This window comes from Ictalurus furcatus, chromosome 4 (assembly GCF_023375685.1).
Source record: "Ictalurus furcatus strain D&B chromosome 4, Billie_1.0, whole genome shotgun sequence".
NCBI lineage: Eukaryota > Metazoa > Chordata > Actinopteri > Siluriformes > Ictaluridae > Ictalurus > Ictalurus furcatus.
In genome coordinates, this window is record NC_071258.1 from 20,338,791 (window position 1) to 20,349,888 (window position 11,098).

The window sequence follows — 11,098 nt, forward strand, 5'->3', positions numbered from 1 at the left end:
AGTTAGTTTGAAGGTTCTGGAAAGGGATCCTGAGCCACGCTGAGTAGGCACTACAAAGCCTCGGTCGTTAACTGATCACAGATTGCGTGAGGGAACGTAAACCTCAAAGAGAGTGTTATATCAATAGGCAATAATCCACCATAGAGGTAACAAAAGCATGAACTAGTTTTTCTGCATGATGTAGTGACATTATATTTCTTATCTTAGCAGTATTTCTGATATGAAAGAAAGTTATAATGGTAATATTATGTACACGAGCTTCAAATGAGAGACTGGAGTCAATAATCACGCCAGGGTCTTTCAAAACTGCATATCAGGGCCGGCCCGAGGGGTTGTGGGGCCCTAGGCGAGATCATGAATATGGGTCCCACTGATATAAAAAACTGTCATAGCATTGGCATTTGGCAAGTGAAACGCTACAGAAACGCTACAGATCTCTTCTAGATCTCTTCTTCTCGTCTCTAGATTTTTACTTTGTGTGACTTCTTTGCTGCAAAGTCATCGATCACCTCATCATATGATACTGTCTCACATGTTTCATGATTTACACTCACAACAGCAAGTCCATTTAAGCGCAGCTGGGCCATCATGGATCTCAAGTATTTCCGCATAGCCCCTAGTTAGTACATAAATAAAGTCAGAGAGCACATTTAAAAAATAAAGCATTTAATCAAAGGTGTAATTCTAAGTGTATAACATTCAAACATGCATAAACAACATGTAGAAATGTATAATACATTAAGTACTTCACCTAGTTTAATGGCTTTAAAATAAGCACAGCACAAACTTTATTGCATTAATCCTTAGTGGGAGATGGGTATAATTATCATTTATTAAATCAGGAGTATTAATAATACAGCAATAAATAATGTCAAGCAGAACATACCTTTACTTTGAGCTTGCTTTTCTTCATCTGCTTTTCTTTTTTTACCTTTATTTGGCTCCCGAAAGATACCGTTTAGATGCCATGTTGTGCACAACTATAATCTCTGTAGTGTTCTTTCTTTTTTCTATTAATTTAATTAAAAAGAATTGCACCTTTTGATGTAACATGTGATGAGACGTCATGGTGTTATGAAATGCTAATCACTCATCGAAGTCGCTATTACCATAGTCATGAGAATATTGGGATCTTTCCAACCAAGAATAATGATACTTATCTTTTTTTTATTATTATTTTTTTTTTACAGAATGCCTTTTCTGTCATGCATTTACTTATGCTTATGCTTAGTGCTACATATTCATAAAAAGCAATGCCAAAGACTAAAAACGACATTTCCCTGCATTTCTGTCGAACGTGAACAATGAGCATTTTAGAACAATGCATTTTAGAGCAAAGTGTGGAATCCAGTGGATACGAATAATTACGGTACTTGAGTTCTCCTCAGTCCTTCGCTGCCAGAATAAATTATGCAAATTACTGTGATACAGTGTATTTTTCAAATGTTTTCTGCTTTTAGTTATATGAATTTTTTTTTTTTTTTTTGCCGCCATTTTCAGTAAGTTGTCATGTTATTTAGAGCTCATCCTGTTACTTGCGTAATATGGATAAGTTATTTAGTCCTTACCGTTTTTGTGATTTGTGTGGTGAGGTACATGCAAGTACCTGTTTGATGCACTTTCTGCTCATTGCATGAAAACCTGAAATTGGGAAAACCTTGAAGTCAGATGGGCCCAGCTGGCAAGTCAGGGCCCCAGGTGACCTCCCTGTTTCGCCTGTTGGACGGGCTAGCCCTGCTTCACATGATGCAACTGAAAGGCCATCCAGAGTTACTATACAGTTGTGCCTAAAAGTTTGCATACCCCTTGCAGAATCTACTAAATCTTAATACTGTTAACAAAATAAGAGGGATCATAAAAATCCCATGTTGTTTTTTTATTTAGTACTGTTCTGAATAAGCTATTTCACATAACAGATGTTTATATATAGTCCACAAGATAATGGCTGAATTCATAAAAATTACCTCGTTCAAAAGTTTACATACCATTGATTCTTTATACTGTGTGTCGTTACCTGGATGATCCACAACTGTTTTTTTTTGTTTTGTGATAGTTGTTCATGAATCCCTTGTTTGTCCTGGGCAATTAAATTGCCCACTGTTCTCCAGAAAAATCCTCCAGGTCCTGCACATTCTTTGCTTTTCCAGCATATTCTGCATATTTGACCCCTTTCTCTATGTGAGTGACTATATGAGGTTGAGAGCCATCTTTTCACACTGAGTACAACTGAGGGACTTGTACACAACTATTACACAAGGTGCAAACATTCACTGATGCTCAAGAAGGTAACATGATACATTAAGAGCCAGGAGGATGTAAACTTTTAAACAGGATGATCAGTGTAAATTGTTATTTGTTCAACGATCTTTTTTTTCCATTTAGTACTGCCCTTCAGACACTAAATAAGATAGTTGCATGTCTCCCATTGGTTGTTTTGATAAAGGGCACAATGTCATTAAAGGCAGGGAAAATGAAAGAGATGGACAGTCACAGAGATGTCTTCTCCAGAAGAGTGCCACTGAGTTTTTGCTTGTTTTTGTCTGCTGTTCTTTTTCCATGAGCCTCTCTACCAGCAATTCTGAAAAAGTTGGGACGGTATGGAAAATGCCAAAAAACAAACAAAAGGAGTCATTTGAAAATTCAATTCACCCTGTACTATGTTGAAAACACATTATTAACACATTATTTGATTTACTTTGTGAATTTAATTTATTTTTTAAAATATACACTCATTTCAAATCTGATGACTGCAACACACTCCAAAAACTCGGGACAGTCGACTGTTTACCACTGGGTAACATTGCCTTTTCTTTTAATAACACTTATTAAGTGTTTGGGCACTGAAGACGCCAGTTGGTTAAATTTAATGAGCAGAATTTTCCCCCATTCATCCATTATGCATTTCTTTGGCTGCGCAACTGTACGGGGCCTTTGTTGCTTTATTTTGTGCTTCATAATGCGTCACACATTCTCAGTCGGAGAATGTGTGACGCTTACACATTCTCATGCACATTCTCATATTCTCACATACACTCTCTGCTTACACAATCTTGCGCTTGTAATCCAGGCAGAATGTAGTTTGTTGTTGTCCTGCTCTGGATGGCAGCATATGCTGCTCCAAAATGTGTATATATCTTTGTGCATTGGTACCCTCACAAATGTGAAAGTTACCCATGCTATGGACACTGACATACCATACCATGACAGGCGCTTGCTTTTGGACCTGACGTTGATAACAGCTTGGATGGTCCTTTTCCTCTTTGGCCTGGAGAACACAGCGGCTGTTTTGTCCAAAAACTATTTGAAATGTTGACTTGTCAGACCACAAAACACAATTCCACTGTGCTACTGTCCATCTCAGAAGAGACAGAGCCCAGAGAAGTCAGCGGCACTTCTGGACAGTGTTGCTGTATGGCTTCTGCTTTGCATAGTAAAGCCTTAACTTGCATCTGTGAATGCAGCGGCGAATGGTGTTGGCTTACAAAGGTTTACCAAAGTATTCCTGAGCCCATGCCAGGATATCCATTACAGTCTCATGATGGTTTTTAAGACCGTGACGTCTGAGGGATTGGAGATCACACGCACACAGAAGTGGTTTTCTTCCTTACCCTTTATGCCCCGAGATTTGACTGGATTTCTTGAATCTTTTAATTATATTGTGCACCGTAGAAGGTGAAATGATCAAAATCCTACCGATTTGTCTTTGGGGAAAGTTGTTCTCAAAGTGTTGGATTAACACTGACACATCTGTTAGCGGATTGGCAAGCCTTGACCCATCCTAGCTCTTGAAGGATTAGGCTTTTTTTTGGAGGCTCGTTATGTACTATGATTAGACGATTGCCTCACAAGTTTCACATCACCTTCTTATCAACTTGTCACATCACTATTAGTCCTAAATTGCCCCTGTCCCAACTTTTTATTTCAAATAAATGCTTACCTTCAAAAAAAACTATGCAGTTGATTAGGTAAAACATCATATACCTTGTCTTTTATGTTTTTTGTTTAAATACAAGTCAAAGTACATTTACAAATCACTGCTTGTTGTTTTTATTAGCATTTTCCATACTGTCCCAACTTTTTCAGAATTGGGGTTGTATTGTCTGTGCTTTTCTGTGTTACAGCCTGTCTCCCTGTTTCTATCATCTCTCTACCTGTCTCTCTACTGACCTGTATCTCTGTAGTTGTACTTGCCTTTGTACCATTTGTCTTTTTGGTCTTTCTGGTATTCAGTGTGCCCCTGTCCTCTGTCTCCCCAGTTCTACCCTCCACTCCACAGCCCATAGATGATGTGGATGTGTACTTTGAGACTCCAGCTGATGATCAGGAACATAGCCGCTTCCAGAAGGCCAAGGAGCAGCTAGAGGTTAGACACCGCAACCGCATGAAGAGGGTGAGGAAAGAGAGAGAAAGAGAAAATGGACTAGGAAGTCAAATGAAGAGAGGGAAAAAGAGAAGCCAAAAAAAATGTGATGTACATTGTGGATTTTTGGGTTTTGTGGTTTCTCTGCATTTGAGTTTTTCTTTTTTCTCCACATCCTTACCTCTATCCGGCTGGTTTATTTCTCAGGTGAGGAAGGAATGGGAGGAGGCAGAGCATCAAGCCAAGAATCTGCCTAAAGTAGACAGACAGACCTTGATCCAGGTAAATGCATCATCCTGTTAGAAAACCTCAACCCACTGAAAAGCAAAATTACACACAGCAATATGTACTGCATCTTCTAGTTATTTATGCACTACAATTTATGCAGAATGGATGCATGAACTGCAGATTCATCTCTCTTGCTGCTGATTTTAAGGAGAATGCCACATAATTTGAGGACAGTGACAATTCTGATTTTTTTCTATTTCAGAATTGTCTTAACTTATGTATGTAGTAATAAATAAATGAGTAATAACAATAATAATAATAATAATAATAAATATAGCCACAAGCAGCGATCTGCAGGGTCCAAGCACTCCTCACAAATAGTAGCCAGTTCTTGCCAAGATATATAAAAGAATAGATACCATAGGTGAATATTCTTAAAGTTTTGTGATGATAGCTCAGTGCTAGCTGTGTGAAATGCCTGCTGAAAGCTCACTGGCTGAAGGCGGCCATGTTTTTAAATTAATTTTGGTTCCTGAGAAACCACTAATCTTATGTTATTTAATATATTATATTTTATGCAGATTAACTTTAAGTGGGTGGATCTAAAAGGTCCATAAGGCATTTTTCTTCAGAATGGGAGCAAACACATTGAACTAAAAAAGAATTTTCACTGTTTGACTTATTTTCCAAGAGATATACATGTTTTTGTGTGCATAAACATGAATAGTGCCCCTCAGTGTTTAATTTGCATGAGATTGCATCAGACAGTAGTGGGTTCCGACCTAAACCTAAAAATAAAGTTTTATGATGATTCCTCAGTGGTAATCCTGTCAAATGGCTGATTGGCCGATGGCAGCCGTGGTTTTTTTTGTTGTTGTTGGTTTTTTTTTTTTTTTAAAGTAATTAGGTTATTATCAAAAATCCACTTACAGATTACCACATTGATGCACCATACCAAATTTCAGCTCAGTCAGAAATAGGTTCCTGAGAAACAGCTGTCTGTAGCTGTACTTTATATGACCATGCTGCAGCCTATCCTTTTGACCTCAGAATCTTGTTATGTACTTGATTTTCAGGTTTCATGTGAATCCATGTAAGCAGTTATAAGTTACAGCTGTTTGAGAAAATTTGCATTCTGAAATGCCTGCTAAAATCTGATTGGCTGCAGGCAGCCATATTTTTAAAGTAATTAAGTGATTATTAAAAAATTCAAATAACAGATTAGGACTTTTGGTTTCTCAGAAACAGCTAATTCTAACCTATTGATTGATGTATGGTGGTCATATTGTTTACAAATGTCAAACTATTTGTTATAATTATTGAGAGTCACACAGTCCTAAAGTGTGTAACATCAATTTTGTGAAGGTTGGCCAAAGATCCTAGGACTACTTCGCAAAAGCTTACCATATGCAGATTGTCTCAAATTCTAGTGGGTTGAGCCAAAAGTTCCAAAAGGCACTTCTGTAGAGTTTGTGCAAACAAATTAAGCTGAAGACAAATTTTCACTGTACACCTTATTTTCCAAGAGATGTGCTTGCTTTTGTGTGCACAAACATGAACAGTAAATTAGGCTCTGCCTCATTAGAATTGCTTGAAGTGTGGCGGACATATTGTTTACAAGTGTCAACATGTTTTTTATAATTATTGAATTTCAGACTCTGCTGAACAGTTTGACACCTCTCTCCCTCTCTCTGCAGCATTTCCAGGCTATGGTGGAGTCTCTAGAAGAAGAGGCAGCCAGTGAGAAGCAGCAGCTGGTGGAGACTCACTTGGCTCGGGTGGAGGCAATGCTAAATGACCGCCGCCGTTTTGCCCTAGAGAACTACCTTGCTGCTCTGCAGGCCGACCCACCTAGGGTTAGCGCACACACACACACACACACACACACACACACACACCAGCTCACTCATACAGAGATCTGCTATGTAATTTAAAAAGAAATCAGCATGGCCTGGAGCTTTTTAAGTGCCCAAATACCACTGATTTTTGAAGACCTTGGTAGCTTATTTGTTTTAATAAGTGATTGACATTAAGTTCAGCTCAGACACTAACACAGGCTAACACCTCCAATATATATTAGGGTGTCATGAGTAACTTCACACACTGTTCAGTAGTAAATAAAAGTACTAACTTTTAAAAGTATTAACTTTTATTTGGGTGCTATAAGTCTATCAGATACTGCTTTAGAGTTTATTTTTGCAAACCTGGGACTAGTTCGAAACAGTTTATCTCTGCAGTATTTCTTTTGTTTCTAGCAGCAATTAATATAGCATTAATATAGTGAGGGTAATATTTTTTCATTTATAGTTTGTGAAATTTAGCTTGGGTGTGCTGAACTGAAATCTTCAGCACACCTAAACTAAAGTTCATCATCAGCACATCTAACACAACTTTAATTAGCTAAAATCAGGTGTGCTAGTGGTGGAATTTATATAGTACACAGTGTATTGGATGGTAATTTTAAATACCTGGGTGGCTGGAGGAGTTTCAATGATGTAACACATAAACACATTGACAAACACAGCAGTATAGGTTTATGTTAAAAAGGATATAATTGTTGAACCACTGCCTTTTGGACTAGACGTGAAATTTAAACAACATAATGCACAGAAAATGCAGAGGACTATCAATGTAAGTGAAACTGTGTTGGATGGATTTTGCTATATATTATAGCAAGTAGAACTTGACCCCAGTGAGGTCAACAGGGATGCTTCTGACACCAACAAGTCCTTCTTGTCACTAAATTGTGTGGACCTGAAGCAGGCGATATTGCACTGGGTCAGCCACATCCCTAGACATCACCATTGGCTGCCCATCAGATCGGCTGCCCATTCATATTCGCTCAGCAGCTCTGAGACACCAGTTGAGGGTGGTTGCTGGCAGAGGAGTGCGGCACCAGTGAAGTAGTCGACCTTGCAGTGCTGGATTACCAGAGGGGACAGCGGAATGGGTGCAGTGCCACTGTCCGGTGTCACGCTTTCTCCCCGCCCTCCCTCCAACCCTGCACCATGGAAGCAGGGGCCATTTCCCCCAAAACAACTCCCCTGAACCCATGCTTCCCCCCCCCGCCTCCCCCTGCGTCTGCCTTTTTTTTCCCTCAGGTGGGTGACTCCGGGACCAGTTTGCTGGTGTTGCGGGGATCCTGGGCATTTCCAGGACCAGTGGCACTTGATGGAGGTGGGGACATTGGTCTGGATCCCCGACACGCCGCAGGCCACCACTGATCGAGTGGAGGTGCCAGTTAGTCCTCACCACACCCATCCACTAATTCTGGGAACAAATTGGTCAGGGTTTTAGGCATTCAGAGAAATATCTGTGGATGAGTCCTGCATTAGCGAGGGACGGGGTGAAATGTGTGCAGCATTGCCTGGGGAGGCAGTGCCGGTGCCGTCGAGGTCAGTTCCCCGTCAGGGGGACATAGAGGGTGTGGAGGGTACCGCCCCTCCACCCTTGGCGGCGATTGCCCTCGGGGATTTCCCTTTGGAGCAGTCGGGCAACGAGACCCCGAGGCACGCCTTCGACCAAGTGAGAGTAATTGATAGTCAGCAAATTCAGCCTAATGGTGCACTTTCCCACCCCTATTATTTTTTATTATTAAGGATAGGTTATATTGAATGACGCTGGAAACTCAGACTAAAGAAAAGATGACCCAGTTGTTGGTCTCAAAAAAAAAAACATGGTGAGCTTCTGTTTCACGCGGCTCATAATATTCTCAACGTCGAGCATTCATGGTGATGATCGCAGGTAGTGTGCACCATGTCGTGAATGTCAGCTGGGGAATTAGCCATCCACCCCAAAAGCGCTATTGCGCCACCTTCCATTAATCGAGGTCCCCTTTGAAAGAACTGACATGGACCTCGTTGGGCCATTAGAAAGGTGCACGTGAGGACATCGCTTTGTGAAAGTAATGGTGGATTATGCAACACAATATCCGGAAGCAGTGCAGAATCTCAGCACGCAGCGTCATGGAGGCACTCTTCTGTGTTCTCTCCTGAGTCTGTATCTTGAAAGAGATCCTGACTGACCAACGGTGTACTGGCATTTTAATTCAACGGGAAGGTGAGCGGGCAGCACGGGGGGGTGGTATTTGATTCGATGCCGAAACTCCCGCTTCACTCCGGTGTAAAATTTTAGCAGTGCAGAGATTACAGAGCTTACAAACTGCAGTTTTGTCTTCATTCCACACAAGAGACATCTTTACACACAGCATGAAATCGATTTCCAGCCCTCTTTTGATTGACAGGATATAATCGGCCGTGATCATCAGATGTTTTTAAACCATCGGACATCAAAATTGCCTTTATCAGCCGATACATTGGTGCATCTCTTATATATATATATATGTGTGTGTGTGTGTGTGTGTGTGTGTGTGTGTGTGTGTGTGTATATACAGTATCTCACAAAAGTGAGTACACCCCTCACATTTTTGTAAATATTTGATTAAATCTTATATCTATAACACTGAAGAAATGACCCTTTGCTACATTGAAAAGTAGTGAGTGTGCAGCTTGTGTAACAGTGTAAATTTGCTGTCCCCTCAAAATAACTCAACACACAGCCATTGATGTCTAAACCGCTGGCAACAAAAGTGAGTACACCCCTAAGTGAAAATGTCCATATTGGGCCCAAAGTGTCAATATTTTGTGTGGCCACCATTATTTTCCAGCACTGCCTTAACCCTCTTGGGCATGGAGCTCTCCAGAGCATCACAGGTTGCCACTGGAGTCCTCTTCCACTCCTCCATGACGACATCACGGAGTTGGTTGATGTTAGAGACTTTGTGCTGCTCCACCTTCCGTTTGAGGATGCCCCACAGATGCTCAATAGGGTTTAGGTCTGGAGACATGCTTGGCCAGTCCATCACCTTCACCCTCAGCTTCTTTAGCAAGGCAGTGGTCATCTTGGGGGTGTGTTTGGGGTCGTTATCATGCTTCTCCGAAGGGAAGGGATCATGCACTGCTTCAGTATGTCACAGTACATGTTGGCATTCATGGTTCCCTCAATGAACTGTAGCTCCCCAGTGCCGGCAGCACTCATGCAGCCCCAGACCATGACACTCCCACCCCCATGATTGACTGTAGGCAAGACACACTTGTCTTTGTACTCCTCACCTGGTTGCTGCCACACACGCTTGACACCATCTGAACCAAATAAGTTTATCTTGGTGTCATCAGACCACAGGACATGGTTCCAGTAATCCATGTCCTTAGTCTGCTTGTCTTCAGCAAACTGTTTGCTGGCTTTCTTGTGCATCATCTTTAGAAGAGGCTTCCTTCTGGGAGGACAGCCATGCAGACCAATTTGATGCAGTGTGTGGCATATGGTCTGAGCACTGACAGGCTGACCCCCACCCCTTCAACCTCTGCAGCAATGCTGGCAGCACTCATACGTCTATATCCCAAAGACAACCTCTGGATATGACGCTGAGCATGTGTACTCAACTACTTTGGTCGACCATGGCGAGGCCTGTTCTGAGTGGAACCTGTCCTGTTAAACCGCTGTATGGTCTTGGCCACTGTGCTGCAGCTCAGTGTCAGGGTCTTGGCAATCTTCTTATAACCTAGGCCATCTTTTTGTAGAGCAAGAATTCTTTTGTTCAGATCCTCAGAGAGTTCTTTGCCATGAGGTGCCATGTTGAACTTCCAGTGACCAGTATAAGGGAGTGTGAGAGCGATGACACCAAATTTAACACACCTGCTCCCCATTCACACCTGAGACCTTGTAACGCGAACAAGTCACATGACACCGGGGAGGGAAAATAGCTAATTGGGCCCAATTTGGACATTTTCACTTAGGGGTATACTCACTTTTGTTGCCAGCGGTTTAGACATTAATGGCTGTGTGTTGAGTTATTTTGAGTTGACAGCAAATTTACACTGTTACACAAGCTGTACACTCACTACTTTACATTGTAGCAAAGTGTCATTTGTTCAGTGTTGTCACATGAAAAGATATAATCAAATATTTACAAAAATGTGAGGGGTGTACTCACTTTTGAGATACTGTATATGTATGTATGTATGTATATGTGTCACATATTCCACGTAATGAAGGTTAGGATGGATGCAAGTGCAGAAAATAGCTTTTAATAAAGAGAGGCAGGCAGACAAATCCAAATCATGAGACAATAGCATGGTCGAAAAAACAGGCAATGGTTCAGGCAATCTACAAACTGGCATAAACTAGGCATGGCAAGGAATGAGAATGAGTAACAAGAAACTAGATCAATGAACAAAACGAGGAACAAGGTGCAAATGCTTGGTATGTGCTAAGTAAATACTATGTGAAGTGCAAAGAGACACGAGGGGTTTAAATGACAAACGCAATCAGGGGTGAAACACACGACAGCTGAAAACAATGATAGCACACGGGAAACAACCAATGACAGAACAGGGGCGGAGACAGGACATAAACCATAACAAAAGCACGTGTCGAAAGTAAACAAAGTCAATGTCACTGAAGACCCAAAAGCATGCATTCTCTAAGAGCTTGCGCATCGGGCTCGAGCCT

The 11,098-nt window shown here is 41.2% G+C and overlaps 1 protein-coding gene across 6 annotated transcripts in view; it reads left to right on the forward strand.

The window, feature by feature from the left end:
- The window catches only part of aplp2 (amyloid beta (A4) precursor-like protein 2), an 85,465-nt gene that overhangs the window by 35,619 nt on the left and 38,748 nt on the right, over positions 1-11,098 (forward strand). For 5 of the 6 annotated variants that reach the window (XM_053623270.1, XM_053623273.1, XM_053623274.1 and 2 more), the window contains 3 exons: positions 4,257-4,390; positions 4,568-4,642; positions 6,286-6,444. In XM_053623270.1, coding sequence (XP_053479245.1) covers positions 4,257-4,390; positions 4,568-4,642; positions 6,286-6,444 — 368 coding nt within the window. The remainder of the gene's footprint in view (positions 1-4,256; positions 4,391-4,567; positions 4,643-6,285; positions 6,445-11,098) is intronic. The other variant, XM_053623271.1, reaches the window with a different exon arrangement.